At 34.8% G+C, this 21,333-nt stretch overlaps 1 protein-coding gene across 2 annotated transcripts in view; it reads right to left on the bottom strand.

Annotated features, from left to right (window-relative positions):
* Nucleotides 1–21,333, bottom strand: part of LOC150103921 (phosphatidylserine lipase ABHD16A) — a 304,831-nt gene that overhangs the window by 37,364 nt on the left and 246,134 nt on the right. For both annotated transcript variants that reach the window (XM_090396602.1, XM_090396603.1), the window contains one exon: nucleotides 7,551–7,613. In XM_090396602.1, coding sequence (XP_090252728.1) covers nucleotides 7,551–7,613 — 63 coding nt within the window. The remainder of the gene's footprint in view (nucleotides 1–7,550; nucleotides 7,614–21,333) is intronic.

Here is a 21,333-nt window from a genome sequence, read left to right as displayed (position 1 = left end):
TCTGAAATGTAGAGGGAGACCTGCATTTCATGCTTTAGGATTTTTCAATAATCACAATACTAATAATACTAAATAATCACAACAACTGAGTTCCACTGTTGTGGTACAACATGCCCCCCCCCCCCCCCCCCATATTTTTTTAAGTTTGTAGATTTTATTATATATACATGCATGTGTGTGCGCGCTGCATATACATAGGAGAGATAAGAAAAAATAAGTGTAGTGAGTAATATATAAGAGAAGCATATATACTTTTTTTTTTTTTTATTAATTCTGCAGCTCTGTTAGCTAAGTGAGTAACATATCCAATCAACAAGTTGCTGGTTTGAATTCAGCCATGAGCATGGGTGTTCCTAATGTCTTAAAGTGGGGAAGATTTTCATCAGCTGGTGTGAAAATGAGTGAAAATAGCCACTTCTAGACCTCTGTTTACTAGAGGTCTAGAAGTGGCTTTTAAAAGTTTGATATTTGGTTTCTAGAGCAAGGGTTCCAGATTACCAGATTATGTATAAAAAACCTTTAGTTCACTGCATAGTTTTATAACCTTTTGTGAGTGAGAATCACATAAAAATATTCATATTAATTTAATTATCATCGCATCTTGAATTGTTTTATATAGAGTCCAGTGATGTAATGAATGCTGTATCTGGTTTCATTAATGTGAAGGTGTGCACTCCAGTTTAAAAGATAACGCTTCACATGACACGCTGTAGGGCCGATTCAGCAGTTAAGATCAGCTTGTCAATAAAGAGGCCAGGAAAAAATATGAGTTGGATCTGACACAAAATGGTGACATTCAGTTAATTTTAATGGGTCTACAGAACAAGAGATGCAAACATTTGCAGCAAAAAGCTATGATCAGTAGGAAGAGAAGGTGTTTATAGCTATTGTTCTGGAGAGGAGTGTGATTGACAGGATATTATCAAAAGTAGTTCAGTGTTAAAAGAATAATGAAGTCTATCATAGTGTTAAGTAGAATTTATGTTGAAGAAAAATCCTTTTGAATTTTAATTAAAAAAAAAAGTTTGGTTCTCTGTCATCGCAGCTATTTGAGATTAAACATGCTTCAGTACATAACTGATTTGCTACATATGAAGAATGCATACTCTGCTTCTGAGACTTGTTAATGCTACAGTTAAAATGTAATATGACTAACAGGAAAAACATCAAGTTTCAAAAAAAGATGAGTTACAAATTGTGAAAATGTCATCAACATATCAAAGTCATACAGAAGACTCAGGACAAAGTGGTATAGTATATGCTATTCTTAATGTTACATAGGTAGTTTGCTACAGTAAGAAGGATAAGCAAAATCCACCACAGCTCTCTCTCAATTTCTACATAAAGTATTTTGGTAGGCATAGAGAGATATCTGTAGACTGAAATTGCATCAAAACTGATTAAAAAGTCATCTTTATCTGTATTCAATGTTTTATTTCACAAAATTAATTTAGTCCATCCCAATATTTAAATTTACTCTAGAAATCAAAGACAGTCATCCATTCCTAGATATCTCATCTAAAGACAACCTAATAATAATCACCTCAATTTAACTTACATAACACCAACCTCCACTATTCTCAATTCAGATCTCCAGGTCATTTTCCAATGGGATTCAGATAATCTTGTCAACGTCAATGCTAGCAAAACCCATTTCTGCCTTATTTCCCACACAAAATCATTTTTCTTCCAGTATTAATTCTTTGGCAACACTCAAATCTCTAAGCAAGATAAGATTTCTCTTCTTGGAATCAATTCCTTGGTCCAAAAAACTAGGATTTCTCTTTCACTTAAGGCATTACTTCACTTCTGAACAGCTGTTAACCTTATACAAATCACAAATCCATCCAGCTATTGAATACTGCTCTCTCCCATTTGGGACAGGATCCCTAAGAGCTCCCTAAAAATACTTGACTCAATACAGAAAAGGGCAATCAGATTGATTAATGAATGACCCATCTTATACCAACTCACTCCACCCACTTCTACAAAGGCATTTAGTTCGGCAATGTGATATTTCTATAGATATTTCCATGGTAAATATTCACATGAAATAGCTTGCATAATTCCTCCATTCTAGATTCTCTCTCTACTAAATCCACTGAAACACATGCAAATGTCAAAACATCCCTTCACAGTACAACACCAACCCACAGAACAAGTTTCTTTTTCTCCTCCTTCATTCCTATTTGTATTGTGGAACTGTCTCTCCTTATGATTCCCAAGGAATACAATATACAGGCCTTCGAATCAAATATAAACAAGTTTCTCCTTTCCCAACCCACTACCCATGCAAAAGGTTGATCAACCAATCTCTTGTGTATGGGCTTGACATAAAAAAAAAAAAATCTAGTTTTCAAAATGCAGAAAGAAGCAAGTACTGAGTTATAACCGAGTATAACTCAGTGAGTTATACTGAGCTTCTTCTCATCATCATCTGTCCCAGACGTCAGCATTATCAAAATACTAGTTTGATATTAAAATATTAGTACACTGTGCTAGTGCAGGATGTTTCAAATTAAAGTATTCCTATCAGAGGAATATGGAGGGAGGAAAGAGAGAGAGAGCCAGTAGATGAAATATGTTCAAACTTGGTGGGTACCATAACCAGATCATAAGGGAAGAAATTTTTGAGAATAATAATTAAAAAAAAGTTCAAAAAATGACCAATAAAGGAAATATGGCACTGTGAGTGAGAAAGGCAGCGAATTTTTTTTTTATCACGTGAACCTGAAGCATCATGAATGAAGGAACAATAAACATTCAAGACTGCCACATCTGGACTACAGAGAATCTCTGTGAATTTCAACAAGTATCCTTTTTACTAAAAGTCACAGTATGAATAGAATTTATGGTCAAGTTTGTTATCGGGTCATTTTTCTCCAAAAAAATCCACTGAACTGGACCCGCACAGTCAAGGCTGTGTGTTATTGGAATATGTTGAGCAGTTTTGTCATCTCATAACTTCAGCAAAGAGGGTGCTTGAACACAGCATCATTGATGCAAAATGGAGCACATCCACACCTTGGATGTGAAGTTCAACAATTATTGTGTCAACATTTTACAGAAGACAGAGTAATCAGTTGTTCATTTTCTATGAAATGGCCACTGCATTCATCAGACCTTAACCCTTGTGACTTATAGCTTTGGGGTTACTACAATTATTACAAACATATATTTAATAATAATAATTGTATTATTGTAAATACTTCAGCATAAAACTAACAGGCCATCATCCGTGCACAAGATAAAGCAAGAACCATGGAATGTTACTCCTTTTTTTTTTTTTTTTTTTTTTTTTACAGATGTGAGACATATGTTGGATCTTACAATAACTGGTTAATGAAACAAACTAAGAATATATAAATTAAACACAGTGAACTTTAGGACAAAAATAAAACAAATAAAAATTACATAATTAAAATGAAATTTAAAAAATTAAAAAAGGGTGCTTGAACAATAATATGCACAATTTTTATTTTGCACAATTGAACAATAAATGGCAACAAAATATCTTTGCAATGGATACACAGTCATTTCAATTTAAGTTTGGGCAGTATAGAAGCATTTCAGCACTCACTTTAAACAGCCACTTAAACTAGCACTGATGTCATAGGATATTTCTTTTCAGTCTCCACTCCGTGCTAGGCCAGATTTTTCAGGCTTACTGTGGGTGATGTACAATTGGTGTTCTTGCAGTCATTTTTAAACTGAATGTCCTCATTCAATTTAAATTCAGAGACAATCACATTGTACCTTGCAAAAACCAGGCATAGAGAGAGGGAACTGTTTATATTTTGTGGAAGGTAACCAGGAGTTTTTCTTTTTTGCAAAAAAGAATAAGGGCCTCACTGTATCTTTCAAGGATTTTCAATGTTAAATTTATGGACAGGTTTATGTGCATTACAGATGCATTTAATCTTCATTTTATAATTAATTATAAAATAAATATTTTTAAACGAAGTCTCATAATTACGCATACACATATAAATAAAATATGATCCAAGTAACATTAAGTGAAGATCATTCATTTACAGCAATGAATAGTGCAGCATTTATCATGCAAAACTGTTAAGATGTCAAAGAAAAAGTGATTTTCAATCAATTTCTGTATATGATTAACATTAGAACTACAGACATATACATATGAACTTGCAAGTTTGGCGTGAACAACTAACTTTATTAGTTCAGAGATACCAATATAAACAATTGCATTAGATAAAAGTTAATTTAGTACTCATTACAATAGGGAAGGTCTGCCGAAGTAAATTAAATAAATAATATACTATATACAATACATAATAAAGTCATTCCATGAGATATGAATTAAAAATTAAATTGAAGCTGCTAATTTTTTGTTAATTTTTCCTAGCATCCTATTAATTATGGCAGCAACCATTTTTATTCAGTGGATCCACAGAACTTTTACAATTTTGAAGCATTTTAAAATTAATCACAGCTTGTTTACAGGTTTTCCAATTTCTGATTTTTTACTGCCAGTTTTTTGCCTAATGCTGAAGGTATGTACTTTTCGATTTCTTATTTGCATTTTGATAAACTATTTTTTTTCTCAAGATGGTACGAGTACTTCTTTTCTTCATTCTGTACTTTATCTTGTAGGCCTGAGGTTTAATCCACATTCTTCTTTCATTTATTATACACATTGAAGAATATGTATAACCAAAATCACCTTGACTGAAGCCTTTCTTTTAAGAAAAAAAAAATGCAGATTTTGCAAAAAATAAATAATGGATAAATTTGAAGGGGGAAAAAAAGTTGTGTGTGTGTTGGGGCGGGAGACGAACAAAAATTAGAAATTTTTGGGAGAGATAATCCTGATAGTTAACTAGAAAGCATTCTGTTTTGTTTTCTTTTTTTTTTAAGACAATTTTTTAAGAATCATGAATGATCTGCCACGTGGCAATTACAAATAGAAGAGTAAAAATGAATGAATGCTAATATTTATATATATGATATAATGGATTGACTCAGTTGAGAGACATATTTTTTAAAAAAAGATTAAATGAGTTAAAGTGGAGAGATAAAAGTAAAAATACTATTTTAATTAAGTAGATTGCATGACTAGTTTCATCTTCATAGAAGACTTCATAAGAGGGAACAACTAACATAAATTGCGAAAGACCAAAAAACTACATTAACGCATTAACGTTTAACATTTGAAGCTGTGTATCTCTTCATTGTTGGGCATGTGTTCAACACCTCATGAATGCCACAGTTGGGTGGCAGCGCAATAACAGTCTGAGAGATTATAGCTGAGGTTAGCATTGAGATGTACTTGATTGAGGACAATTTCTTTGGATTCTACAATTCTTCTTTCCAGTTCATTATAGCAGCGAAAGATATTTTCAGATTTGTCCCAAAAGACTGGATGAATGAAGTTTTCCCCATTTTATATATATATATTCATATATATATATATATACTGACTATAACTGAGACTAGAATAACAATTAAATTTATTCAAAACGCAACGTGTTTCATCGGATTGTCCGACTTCTTCAGGCGTGGGAACATAGAAAGCAAGTAAACACTATAAGAAACATCGTATCACTATAAAATGACTATTATAAAATCAGTTAGCTTTGAACTGTAGCTACAGTCCATGTTGAAGTTCTATTGTTAAGTAGCTGCATGCGTCTGATTTCACGCGTGTGCCAATATCGGATAGCAGAGCTGAAAGAGTTTGGTAGATTATAGTTTCGTGGAGAGAAACTAAGAAGAATTTTAAGAAAGTTCAACATAAAAACCTGTTTCTCTACTCTTCCTAAACTAAGATCGATTTTATGCAAATACAAACAAGCTCACAACCATCTACAATTCCCAGGAGTGTACAAAATCACGTGTGACTGTGGGAAGCAATACTATGGCCAAACTGAAAAATCCATCCTCCTACGTCTAGAAGAACACCAGAGAGACATTGCCTACAAAAGAACTAGAGCAAGTGCCCTGTCAAGCCATGTACTGTTTTCAGTAAACACAAATGATGAAGGCCGTCAACATGAGATAAACTGGACAACAACCTCAAACCTTCATATATGCCATGACGAGGTGAAGCGACGCATAGTCGAGGCTAAGGAAATTGTTATGGACCCTCATCACATAAATATTAACCTCAGCTATAATCTACCGGACTATTTCAGCTCTGCTATCTGATATTGGCACACGCGTGAAATCAGATGCACGCAGCTACTTAACAATAGAACTTCAACACGGACTGTAGCTACAGTTCAAAGCTAACTGATTTTATAATAGTTGTTTTATAGTGATACGATGTTTCTTATAGTGTTTACTTGCTTTCTATGTTCCCACGCCTGAAGAAGTCGGACCATCCGATGAAACATGTTCCGTTTTGAATAAATTTAATTGTTATTCTAGTCTCGGTTATAGTCAGTATATATAAATATGAACATATCCCAGTAATGAGTTAATACTACAAATTGCTATATATATATACATATATATATATATATATATACACATACACACACACACACATTTATGTACAGGTACATAAAGCTTAGAATGTACAGGTACATAGCTAAGTCAGTGGCATAAATAAACTTTTAATGTTTCATTCTGTTTTTAAATTAATGTTGGTGACATGTAAGTGGAAGTACTAAAGTAGTTTCCTGCTTTTCGCCGTCCCACTCTTTTCCCCCTTTCAAACATAATCACAATCTTTATACTAGTCATGTGGTTCACTCTTTCACTGACCTTCCATGCACTTCTTCTCTCAAGTGACTTGCAAGAATCAAAATATTTAAAGATAAGCTTTTGTTCATTTTACTGTACTTTTTGCCTATTTCTGTTTCTTATCTATTTCTGGTTTTTGCTGTGCTCTAGTGCCTAAACTGTCAAATAAATGAGGGGGCACCTGTATATTAAAAGATGAAAAAATATTAATAATAAGGGCAGTTTTCTTCATTTTCAAAAGGTTGAAGACATGAAAATACCAAATAAACATCAATTAGTCCCATAAAAACTTCAAATTTTTATTTGGTCCATCACGACTTTTTTTTAAGCTTCAAAGTCAGACATATTTGCAAATTTTGAAGCAATTATTTTTATAGAAGAAAAATTTCAATTGAGCTGATTCTGGGCAACACATATTTGTATATTTAAGTATTAGAATCCACAGGGAAAAGTACATGGGGGAAAAGAGCACTCAAATACACCTTAAGCAGGTGATCATCCTGAAAAAAAAATTTGAAAATCCAAATAAGAAATCAAAACATACATACATCAATACTAAATTGTTTATTTCTTATTTGGACTTACATTGAAATGGTAGCAGAAAAATCAGAAATTGAACAATCTGGGCTTAAGTTGTGATTAATTTTAAAACCCTTCAAAATTCTGAACATTCTGTGAATCTGCTAAATAATTAACTGTCATAATGAATATGATGCAAGAAAAAAAATGTTACCCCCTCCCAGTCGCAAAATAACTTGCGAGTTATTTTGCGACTGGGGGGGGGGTATGATTTTATTTGGAATGACTAATAATAAAACATTATTAAAACAAATTACCTGCACTGTAAAAGTTTGATAAGTAGATCATTTCCTCTATTCGTCTGGATTGGAGAAGTCTCTCTAGATGAAATTATACATATACTTGAGCTCTCCTTTTAAATAACAAATTTTTAATTTATAATTAATGTTGACTTAGCCTATATTTAAATAACGCATAAATACTTAAACATTAATAAAAATGTATGCATAAATTTTATTAACTATCTAGCTCTATATATATGATAATGGGCTATTTTAAATATTATCCCTGAAAGGCAAGATTTAAAATTGTATATTGAAAGAGACATTTTAATAATACTACATATATGGATTTACAGTAAACTACAAATGAAATATAATCTTGATAATATTTACACACTAACTGTTTATATATAAAATCAAAACTTGTTAAGAATTAAAAAAACAGACATGTCAGATCTCAGGTCAATTATATATAACCAACTTTCATTATAGCAAACATTATTAACACATTAAAAACTACAAAAAAGTTCCATCCTATTAGCTCAATGCTAGTCTAAAGGAAATTCACTAGAGCAAACTGTTCCTGTTCTGGGTATTACAAGTTTGTTATAGTGAAAGTTGAGTGATACTGGGAGAGTAAAAAATATGCTATGTACAGACAACTCTAGAGCAAAGAATGCCTAAAATAAATGAATACAGTATAATAAATCACACAAAAGTACCTATAAAGCCACACAATATCAATGCAATGCTAAACCAAATTCAAAGACAAAGTCTGATCCAAACATTTTAGTCTGTGTGAATTAACTGGTGCATAATCCCACTACTACATACTTTACCATGTCATGCATGGAGGGAGAATCTGAACGGTGGTATGTGAGAGGCACTGTCAAGGCCAAGTAATGGCATGGAGAGTGCTTGCTCTCTGTATGGGTGTCATGTCAAAGAGCCTATCTCCTCACACTGTATGTCCCTGCTCAATGCTTTTACATAATCTGAATCATAAGTGAAACACACAGTACCATTATCACTGTGACTGATATAAATATCCCTCAAAAACCTATATCAACAAAAATGCCAAACCAAACAATTTGTAAAACATGCCAGCGTACCTACAAAAAATCACTTTCACATCCACTTTACAAACATCTGCACATAAAAACCAACATAAAGTATGTATGTCATCATTTACAAACATCTAAACATAACCTATTTATGATTCATTTTGCCATAAGGACAGTGCTTTTGTAAGATCCAACACTGCTCATTAGAGATTGCCTAATATAGAATCACCTGCTTTTGATCTCCTCTGGCTCAAGGTTTCCTTATCCCATTCAGTAATATTCATCTGCACAGAATGTATCATTCTCCAAACCACTCTGATCTCAATATGTCCTTATCAATAAAGCTCAATCATCTGTAATCCTACTATCTAAATAGTGAAGTCATTTTCCTAGGTGATCTCAATGTCCACAACACCACAGATGAAGCTGGACGTGATGCAGAAGTTTTTGCCATAAGCAATAACCTAATGCAAATCATATACAAATTCAACAAATTCCTGATAGACTGCTCCACTCTGCCAATATCCTTGATCTTTTTTTTTTTTTTTTAAAACCCAGTTCTCCTTCCAGATACATGTAGAGGTCATCTCTCTTCTCTCAATAACTCAGATCTTGTGCAAGTGTTTACTCTGAAAGAATGCTCTTCCACCAACCACTCACAACCTTCTTAATATCCTTTGGCATTACAGAGGTACATTATAGTGGGATGATCTTCAGAACTTCTACTCTTAATTTCCATGGTCTAACTATTGCTTTCATTCTTCAGACATACTGAGCATCACATGCCTCCTGTGGATTTTCAACAAAAAGACATAAGAAGAATACTAAACAACTTGGACACTTAAGTTTTATGGTCTCAATGGCATCCCTCCAATTGTACTCAAATGCTGTGCTCCAGAACTAACATTTGCCTTTTATTATCTCTTCAATTCTTCTATACTCAACTGGCACTTATCCCAATGCATGGATGTAATTATTTATTCCACTAAAAAGGGTGGACAAAAGTCTGTTGTCAAACTATTGACCAAATACTCCCACTTTAATCCTTTTCAAAATAATGAAAAGCATTATCAATAGTCAACTTTTCTGCCTACCTAGAGACCAACCAGTTAATCAGCGACCACCAATATGGATTCTGATAATCTTAAATCTACATTTGCTGCTTAGCCTACATCACCTGCCACAAGACATGCTGTTGTTTTTGTGATTTCCACGGCTTTTGATCAATAAGGTTTGCTAAGCAACCTGCCTTCCTTCAATGTACACCATCCTCTGTAATTGGGCAGTCAGCTTTCTCCCTTCATTCACTGCATGCCATGATGGCTGGTATCCCTCTCTTCAAGCTTTGCCACCAATGCAGGAATACCTTTCTCTGTTCTATCACCTAGCCTCTTCCACCTTAACATAAATGACCTATTCTCAATCATCACTAATCTCATTCACAGTTCTGCTGATGACCATCCTTCCAAAGATAACTTGGTCACATTAAATGTCACCAAAATGTAGGTTTGTATTTCTCTTGCAAAAGAAATCTCAGCTCACTTCCCTTACTCTCAGTAAAACACAAATCATCAGCAGACTCAAATCTCTCTCTCTCTCTCTCTACATAGTGACACATACCTCCAGCCTCTCCTGGCATAAAGACATCACATCAATAGCTTCCCCAGCCTCTCAAAATCTAGCATTATTTTCTGATCAAGATTCTGTTCTTCACTCACCCAGCTACTAGCTCTACATCCCAAATCTGCCCATCCTTACAGAATATTATTCACATGGTTGGAATGGTGCAATTAACTGCCTTAAATTCTTGATGCTATCCAGAGAAGTGTAATTCAACTCATAATAATCCCTCCCTCACATACTCCAACGTCTATGTTTCAGCTCTGTCTTTTTTCACTATAGGTACTTCCATGGTCACTGCTTCACTGAACTTGCAATCATCACTCCACGTTCTACTGGATCTTTAAAACAAGAGCAGCAGCTCAACATCACTTTTCAGTATACAAGAGCAAACACACCAACTCGGCTTCTAAATAAATGGTTTTAATGTTGTTGTTTTTTTAATTAATTATTTTGAATTGCTTTTTTATCTACACAAAGTTACAATTGAACTCTAAAAGTGTAATCATATATTTCAGCTGCAACCAAGACATGAGCTAATATATGTGTGATTTATGACTCATTATTGTGATTCATGTTTTGAATGTAGTTAAACATCTGTTTCTCTGATGATGATGTCTATGTAACATTGGATGAAATACAGGGTGATTATAAAATAACATCAAGTGTTCAGAGCCCTCTAGCGAGTAATGTACTAGATGAAACACATCAATATTCAGTAGACGTACACAGTGGAACATGGGGATTCGATTTAATGAAAAAAAAAAGTACCAAAACTCGCCAACAGGGGAAATTTTGGCGCTGTTTACTGAGTAAAATGCATTAATTTGCATTATCGCGTTTCTTGTGAGCAATCATGCAATAAAAGGAAAGCCTGTGAGATTTCTTATCATTCTTAGACGAACTGCTTTTCGATGCCTCTTACCTTACGTGAGCGTGCTTTGTTAGTCAAACTCTATTATCAGCAGAACAATAATGCCAGGTGCTTGTCTTCGTGATTTTCGGCGTATGAAAAATTTACGAAAAGGACTGATTAGCGTAACAAACTTATGAAAACTGATTCGCCGATTTGAAACTACTGGAACTCTAGCAGTGCAGGTAGGCAGGGGATGCAAACCAATCAATCACCAACAAGTTGAACAAGTAGTAACTGCTATTGTGGAACAGGAGATGATGAATGTGCAGGATACCAGCAGTGCACGAGCAATATCACGGCAAACGGATATCGCATACACAACGGTGTGGAAAATCCTACATCAGACGTTGAAGTTTTACCCCTATAAAATCAGTCATGTTCAAGAATTGCACCCTGGTGATGCGACCACATGAATAGACTTATCTTTGAGATTCTTAGCGCACATGGAAGTGGATGATGCATGGCTGTTGCAGATTTTATGGAGTGATGAAGCGCACTTTTATTTGAATGGCGATATTAACACACGCAACTGTAGCATTTGGGCTGCAACTAATCCGCACATGTGTCTGCAGACGCCTATCCACTTGCCCAAAGTCACAGTGTGGTGTGGATTTACGGCATCTTTTATCATCGGTCCATACTTTTACGAGGAAAATCGCCAAAATGGACCAGTGACCTGTTCCGTCAATGCTAACAGGTATGCCAATATGCTACAGAACTTTGTGGTTCCACAACTGCAGCAAAGAGGATGTCTCGATTCGACCATCTTCATGCAAGATGATGCACCACCCCACATTGGACTTCAGGTACAGCGTGTTTTGCGACAATATTTCTCTGACAGAAGAATCATTAGTCGTGCATTTCCCACACCATGGCCACCGAGATTGCGTGATCTCAATCCTTGAGACTTCTGGCTGTGGGGATTTCTTAAAAGCATTGTGTATCAAGGACATGTACCAGTTATTCCAACTTTGAAAGATCGAATAACGTTACATGTGAGACAAATCAATTCCGGTATGTTGCAAGCCACTGTGGAAAATGTCGTGCACCGTATGCAGTTCCTGGAACATCAGAATGGTGGTCATATTGAACCTCATTTGTAATTAACAACAAACGTCATGAAATTGATGTGTGCTGTCTCTCATTTGCCATTTAGTCATTCATTAGTCACACCTACTAAAATTAATTTGGCAGCGCCAAAATTTCCCCTGTTGGCGACTATTGGTACTATTTTTTTTTCTCGTTAAATCGAATCCCCATGTTCAACTGTGTACGTCTACCGAATATTGGTGTGTTTCGTGCAATACATTACTCGCTAGATGGCTCTGAACACGACGTTATTTTATAATCATCCTGTATATTGGAGTTTTTGAATAAAATTCTATATATTTTTTGCTGCATTTGTAAGCTGCAAAAGTTATTTAAATACAAACCCGCTTCTCTTCTTCATTTATTCTACCTACCTCTGTCCTCTGGAACAGCATTCCTCATAAAGTGTTTCTCAACAACTACTTTCCAACTCTTCAGCAAAAATATCAACAGATTTCTTCTTTCTCAATCTTCTTCTATCCCATAATGTTTTTGTATTATGAGAAATTGAGGCAACTGATGTGAAGTCAATAGCTTAAATAAAGATAAAGGATTAAACAATATAATTTCTTGTTGTCTTCTTGTCCTTTGAAGAGTCTTAGATGGTTCCGTGTTCTCCTTGAACTGCTTTGGCTATGTCGATGATTTTGTTTGTATAGAACTGTTGTTCAGGATTAGGATCTATTTCTTGCAAAGCTGCTGTAATTGCTGGACAGGTAAAGATGTGAGTGGGTGTCAGTTCAGTATCGGGGCAGTTGTTGCAGTTTCTATATGTTCCCATATCATCTGTATTGATCTTCATTCCTCTATAATGTCCTGTTCTTAGTCTTGCTATCGTGGTGGAGGTCTTTCTGTCAGCATTGATTTCGGGAATTTGATGTTGTATCACTGATTTCAGTGGAATTAGTTTAGCTTTTGCTAGTGCATTAGCATCAGCAAGAGTTATCATGTGAGTTTCTTGGTTGAGTTCTCTGGCCTCTTCTGCTAATTTATCAGCTGCTTCATTGTAATCAATGACTACATGAGCAGGAATCCATTGTAAAATGCAACTTTTTCCTAAACACTTTAGTTGATTTATGAGTTTATGGGTGTCTTGTGTGAGCTTGGTATTGCCATTTTTGATTGCCTCCATAGCTGATCTTGAGTCACTGTAAATTATAATTCCCTCAGATTGTTGAGATGATAATTTTAAGTAGGCTTCATGTGCTTTATTTATTGCGTAAAGTTCGCTGGTAAAAATTGGAAGCAATTCTCCCATATCCAACTTTTATTGAAAGTTTTTCACCTTTCAGTAGTAGAAGAACAACACCAGCGCCTCCATTAATCATATTGGTGTCTGATGATCCATTGGTATAACAAATAACCTGTTTGGAGGATGAAAGAAGGTTGATAGTATTTAGGTCTTTTTCTTTGAGCATTTCTTTTGGTTCTTTTTTTGTACAGAGTTTGGTAAGGTTTAGATTTATGGAGGTATTTGAAGGTAAATGACTTGAAAATAGTTATTTATGTGGGCATTTAGCTGATCAAGACCTATTTCCTTCCTGATAGTGTCATCATATTGTAAAGTTGATGATCTGTGAGGTCTGCATTTTTGATTCCGATGTTCATAAGAGACAAGGATGTACATTATCCCCTCTGTTATTCATTATCTATATGGATCACATTATGAAGGAATGTGGTATTAAACCTGATATCAAAATTGGAGATGTTAATGTCAGCTCTTTGCTTTATGCGGATGATGTTATACTTCTAAATAAATCCGCTACAAGTCTGCAAGATTCTCTGACTAAATTGAATAGCTGTTGTAATAGATATGGTATGAAGGTCAGCAATAAAAAGACAAAGACAATGAAAATAGGCAGAATCATTGAAAATGTCAACTGTGTTGTGAATGGAGAACCTGTGGAACAAGTAAAACATTTCAGCTACTTAGGCACAATTTTTACTGAAGATGGTAAACTAAATATAGAAATAGACAACAGAATCAGCAAAGCTGGTATGGTGGGAAGTCAATTGAATAAATTCATATGGAATAAGAAAGAAATTAGTCGGAACACTAAATTAGCTGTATACAAGACTGTGTTCAAACCAATTTTAACTTATGGATCTGAGAGCTGGGTCAGAAGTAAAACACTTGACCAAAGACTAGAGACCGCAGATATGAGAGTCCTGAGAAAGATTAGAGGCGTGAACAGATGGCATCAATGGCAATATCATATTAAAAATGAGGATATTAGGAAAGAACTTGACATTGTCAGCATCCAGGAATGCGTTAGCAGAGCTAATCTCAGATGGTATGGTCACTTAAATAGAATGGGAGAGGAAAGATTAGCAAAACAAGTGTTCTCTGCCAGGTTGGCAGGAAAACGACCCAGAGGAAGACCAAGATATAGGTGGATTGATACGGTACAAAGTGCCTTAGACGATAGAAACATAAGATCTGATAATGTTGGAGTCTTGACAAGTAACAGACTGATTTGGAGGAAAATTGTAGATAGGAAGTTAGTAATGATGTAATTTTTTCGTGTAGTACTGTCATATCCTGTACACCCCTTGAGGGTACATGGCAGGAATTTGATGATGATGATGATGTTCATAAGATTTTAGGGAGATATGATTGCTTTGGTAGCTTCTGATATTATTTAAGAATTTTATGGTGGCAAATTTTCGTCTGTCCTCCAGCAGGTCAAGCCCACATTCCTGTTGAGTTCTGATGTTGTTAGTGGATAAGACCACACCAACGATAATCTTGGATGCTTTTGCTTGTATTTTGTCTAATTTTTCCTTTACCGATGAGGCCGAAGGTGACCTCATTATTGGCCTTATTAGTGTAGTGTAAGTAGTTTTGAGGATTTTTGGCTTTGTGCCCCAATTTGTTCCACAAAGCCTTTTCAGTATATTTAATTTTTTTAGAGCTCTGTTGGAAATGTTAGAGATGTGTTGTGTAAAACGTAATTCCTGATCAAGAGTAATACCAAGGTATTTTGGATTTGTGACTTTTTCAATTAGCTTGTTATTGATCATGATTTTGGGATTGTAAGAATATAATTTCTTGATAAATATAATTTACTTTGTAACCAAGACATAAAAAATTCCATGATCCAGACTATTTTAATAATAGGGTGATACACCTTTTTTACTACTTGTATATGAAAAATATATGAATTCAGCATTAATTCAACTTTGGTATCATCCTGGCTATGGCTCCCACTGATGAGATCTCAATGAGATACCAAATTTTTGGCCATGTGATGCAGACCATCTGTGCTATGTAAATATTCAGCAGGGTGAGATAAAATCCTGCCTATTTTTATTATGAGAGATTTTTCACATAGTTCCATCCTATTAGTTCACAGTGGTCTTATGACTACATGGATGCTGGAGAGCAATCCCAGACAGAGAATGACGACTTAAGGTAACTTACCATCTGGATATAAGTTATTGGTTCTTTTGGTTGTTCAGCCTCATGAGACTGATTAAAAAGGAAAAGGATAGTCTTTAGCTACAAGACAATATAAAGGAACTCTGGCCTTATCTCTCCTACTATCCATCTCTTTTCTTTCTAATACTATCATGTTCTCTTGCACTCCTATATTACTCTAGGTCTATGTTGAACACCCTTTTACTTTTTCACCTCAATAAAGGTCAAAATCAGTCTGAGTAATGCTCCCAAGCCTTTTATTTTTGCATTATTGGATATGAGCTCTACATGCAAGTAGTCATGAAGATACTTCACACATGTGAAATCTTGTTTGCTTATACTTGGATAAATGATTAAACAAGAATAATTTCTAGTTTGATCCATTATACATATATATAAAGTATTAACTATATATAAAAGACTAATCCAAATAGCTTAGTCTATCCGGTCTTTCAAAAAGGGAGATAACCTCAGTACCCTCAAAAGTGATAGGGAGGATTATCAACAACCAGCTTTTCACTACCTGGAAACCTACAAAATAATTAGTGATTACTAATATAGGTTAGTAATGATGTAAATTTTTCATGTAGTACTATCATATCCTGTACACCCTTTGAGAGTATATATCAGGAATTTGCTGATGATAATATGGATTCAACTGCAACTGTACTACAGCAGACCTCCTTATTAATCTTACCTACCTCTGAACATAGGTTATGGAAAAGATTTGGAGAAACCCACATTATCGCTCTGGAGTCACTTTGCAACTGGACTGCCATTTCTCTCCTGACTGTTCATTGTGTTCATATGGATGAGCACAATGATTTCTTTATCAATGCTAGAGTGCATGTTTCTGTACCCTCAATTGCATCCTACCTCTTATAGATCGATGACTTATCTCTCTCTTCAAATTCAAATCACATCCTATAGTTTTGGTTATGATAATATGGCAGTATATAATCCTAGAGGTACAAGGAATAGGAGACGACCAAGAAGATGGACTGAGTCCAGAACTGGCCATGTGGCCTACAAGTTTGATAGGAAGATGATGAGTACTCTTCATACTCTAAGAAAACTTGTAATTCAAGCGACAAGATCTTCCATAACTAATTATATTGAATACTGAAATTCAATTAATCTAGTGAATTTCAATACTATCAAAACGCAGTGCTGTATTATGACCTGGAAGAAAGATCTTACTTCACTCCCTATTTATGACATCCTGATTGAAATTCAAAACCAGTTTCTCTTCATAGGTTGACTTTCACACTTAGCTTATCCTTGCATAAACATATCACATCTGTGACCGGAAGTGGTTTGGAGTTGTTTCTGCTGGTAGGGTGTTGGGTGGAAATGACAAAAAGGTTGAACATCGACAGTTATGGAATACCATGTATAATGCAGTGCTTTCTTACAGTGAAGCAGTTCTACAGAACAGACTCTGACAAAACAGGAAGAAAGAAAGAAAGAAAAAAAGGAAAAGTGATCCTTGTTAGAGATTTGCTAGCAGAGGAGGAAATGAATCATACCAGGCTTATAGGACCATTTTGGGAAAATTTGGAGAAAAGGGCAAAGCTAATAATAATGGTAAGTATTTACTGGACTTCTGATCAAAACATGGACTAGTCATTACTAACACCATGTTTCGACATAAAGATGTGCACAAGCTCACATGGAGAGAAGACAAAAGAAATAAGAAAGCCTCATTGACTACATCACTGTTGATAGTGATATCTGCATGCTCGTTCAGAATATAAGAGTGTACAGAGGATTTGAAATTGGAAGTAGCATTACTTAGTACCAAGCAGGATAAAAATTAATATCACATTGAAATGTACAATATGCATCAAGAAAGTTTTAAAAAGAATTAAAGTTGAGTTATGTAACTCCAAACCTTGGCATCTCAGTGGCAAACTCTGAAGAAGACATTGCTTGATTCAGCTAGGGAGGCATGTGGTGAAGTTGTCTGCAAGGAGGAAAAAAAAAAAAAAAAACTTTCTTCTGGAAAAGAAGAAAGCATACCAAAAGTTCCTAGCAAATAAGTTGGCACAAGCCCTAAAAGAACAGAGAAAAATGTAAGACAGCTCAGCTGTGTGTAAAAATAGCTAAACAAAAGCCATGAGTAGACTGGTACGAATATAGAAAATAAATATCAGGAAGGTGGCAAAATATTCTGGAGGCTATTAAAGAAGCTTAGAAATGGAGGAAAGAGTACTGTAAAAGGAATCAAAGATGATAATGGTGACATGAAAATTGAAGATAAGGATATCTTAGACGTCTGGAGTAATTACTTTGAAAGACTGTTAAATGAATCATGCAGTGACAGAACCAAACTAGAAAATTTTCAAGAGGAACGAGAGGAGTACACATCCATACTTGACGTAGAAAACCGGCCTGGCTGGCCGAGTGGTTAGCTTATCCGCTTTCCAGCCAAAAGGCTGCAGGTTCGAATCCCATCATAGGCATGGATGTTTGGGATTATCTGTGAAAATACTAGTGGTGGTGATGGGCAGTAGATGGTGCTGGTGAGTGGTGGAGACGAAGAGTTGTATGGGTGCCCTCCCTCGATAAGTCTGGGACTCCCTGGGAGGTGTCACATAATAATAATAATAATAATAATAAAAATGCAATTGTAGTGTTTTGAAAAGCTTTTCTCTGGGCACCCATTCATTTGCCTTTTCCAGATCAACAAAACTTAAGTATGGCTCCTTGTCATATTCCTGCGATTTCCTCAACTGCCTTAAAGTGAAAATCTGATATTGATAACCTCAAAAAACTTGAAATGTGGAAAGGGAGCTGAAGTAGATTATATTTGATTACAAATCCTTAAATATGGAGGCATAAAAGTGTGACTACACTGCATAATTCAGAGGGCCTGGTCAGAAAGTTGAATTTCAGATGAGTGGAATAGAACTCTTTCATAGTTCCCATCTATAAAAAAAAGGGAATAAAACTGAATGCAAGAATTACAGAGGAATTTCTCTACTAAGTGTTGCAGGTAAAATTTATGCAAGCATACTCGAAAAGAGGTTGAGAAAGATTGTGGAAGAGAAACTTGAAAAAGAACCAAGCTGGGTTCAGGCCAAATAGAGGTTATCAATATCAGATTTTCACTTTAAGACAGTTGAGGAAATTGCAGGAATATGACAAGGATCCATACTTAAGTTTTGTTGATCTGGAAAAGGCAAATGAATGGGCACCCAGAGAAAAGCTTTTCAAAACACTACAATTATATGGGATGAATGTAACATTATACAAAGCAATACATAGTCTATATTTAAGTTATCAGTCAGCAATTAGAATTGAAGGAAATACAGGAAGATGGTTCGATGTAAAATCAGGGGTAAGATGACGATGTATATTATCTCAACTCTTATTCATCATCTGTATGGATCACATTATGAAAGTAAGTGGTATCAAGCCTGATATTAGAACTGGAGATTTCAAACTTAGCTCTTTTCTCTATGCACATGATGTTGCACTCCTAAACACATCTAGTGCAAGTCACCAGGATTCACTAACTAATTTGAATAACAGATATAACAAATTTGGCATGAAAATCAGCAATAAAAAGACCAAAACTATGAAAATATCCAGGAGTATAGAAGACTTCAGCTGCATTCTGAATGGAGATCCTATAGAACAAGTAAAATATTTCAGCTATTTAGACACAGTTTTTAATGATGATGGCAAAATACAACAGAATAAACAAAGCTGGTATGGTGGGGAGCCAGGTAAATAAATTCATATGGAATAAGAGAGAAATTAGCCAAAACACCAAAGTAGCAGCATACAAGACAGTGTTTAAATCAGTTTTAAGTTATGGTCCAAGAGTTGGGTTAGAAATAAAGAGCTTGATCAGATTAGAGACCAGATATGAGGGTTCTGAGAAAAATTAGGGGAGTGAACTGATGGCATCAATGGCAGAATCATATTAACAATGAAGATATTAGAAAGGAACTTGACATTATTAACATTGAAGAATGTGTTAGCAGAGCTAATCAAAGCTGGTATGGCCACTTAAATAGAATGGGCAAAGAAAGGTTAGCAAAACAGGTGTTTGATGCCAAGATGGCAGAAAGATACCCAGAGGAACACCAAGGTCTAAGTGGATTGATTCAGTCAGAAGTGCCTTAGAAGCATGAAATGTTAGAAATGACAATATGAGTGCTCACAAGTAATAGATTGATTTGGAGGAAAATTGTCAGGAGATTAATAAAAATGTAAACTTAATTATGTAGTGCTGTCATAGTAACCTGAACACCCCTTGAGGGTACATATCAGGAAATTGATGATGATGATAAAAATCATATCTCAGTGAGAAAAACATGTATTTAAAAGTTTTAAAAAATAATCAAAGCTGAGTTGCTTTCTGAGGTCAACCATAGATATATACAAATATATGTATATTATTAGAGAAGAAAATGAGTTTACAAACAAAAACCAAACCTTAAGACTCAGTGGTAACCTAAAAAAAAAAAAAAAGCCATACTAATTCAGCCAGACAGGGATGCAGTGAATACTGTTTTATAAACACAGAAAAATCAAAATGCCATGAACTTAAGAAGTTAAAGATGCAGTCTTGTTAAAAAATAAATATCAAAAGGTCCTAGTCTGCAGATGCCCCAGAAAACCTAGAGGAAAAACATAATAAAGCTATGTATCAAATTGGCTATATCAAACTCGTGAGATAAGAATATAGAAGATTAATATCATGAAAATAGCAAAATGTTCTTGAGATTATTGAAAAATAAAAACTAAGGAATGTCAAAACTAAGAAAAGAGCACTGCAAAAGGCATCAGAGGTGACAGTAGACATAAAAAGAGAAGAAAGATGTTCTGGGTGTCTGGAGTAATTATTTTGAAGGTCCACTAAATGACAGAGAAGCAGTAACAGGACAGTAGTAGAAAACAAAATGTGAAAAGACAGAGTAGATGATAGTTGACCAGAAAGGTGCCACAACACCCAGAAAAAGATATGTGTAAATTTCTCTTCCTTTATGCTACATATATTTATTAGTAAATATACATCTACAATGCCCTAAGAATCCGTGAGTAAAAAGCCAATGACATTTAAACAGGGGCACTCCTAAACAGAAACAGGCAAAATAGCCGTAAATATAATAGGTATAAAAGTTTTATGAAGTGTTCCAGATGAGATTCATGTAGGTATACTTGAGAAACTAAGAAAAACTGAAAACTCTGAAATGATGCAAGACAAACAGGGATGGCCAGGATCAGATTTTTACTTTAAAGACAAATGGCTTAGAAGTCACATCAATGACAATGTTCTGCATCCAACTCTTCTAGATTTACAAGAAAAAAAAAAGATGTTCCAAATGCTACAATCTAGCAGAGTTTGGATTATTCAGAGCAATATATAGATATACTTGAGATGTATGTCAGCAGTTAGAACTGAAGGAAGTAGAGGAAGATTGTATAATATAAAATCAAGTAAGGGTCAACTCTCACTATAGTAAATGTAGGGTCCACAGAAACAGTTTGTCATAGTGGATAGTTTGCTATAGTCTTTTAGCACATGTTATACCCATGGAGCTTTGGTTGGAACTTTTTTTTAGTAGTTTGTTATAGTGAGAATTAACTGTAAAAAGCAAGAGTTCATGCTATTTTCAGCGTTATTCATAATCTACAAAGATTTATGAAAGAAACTAGCATTACAGGTGATATCCAGATTGGATATATTTAACT

This window comes from Typopeltis vanoorti, chromosome 8 (genome assembly GCF_054136105.1).
Source record: "Typopeltis vanoorti isolate ZY-2024b chromosome 8, IOZ_Tvanoo_1.0, whole genome shotgun sequence".
Lineage (NCBI taxonomy): Eukaryota > Metazoa > Arthropoda > Arachnida > Uropygi > Thelyphonidae > Typopeltis > Typopeltis vanoorti.
The sequence above is the reverse complement of the archived record's forward strand: the minus strand, read 5'-3'. Positions and strand labels throughout refer to the sequence as shown.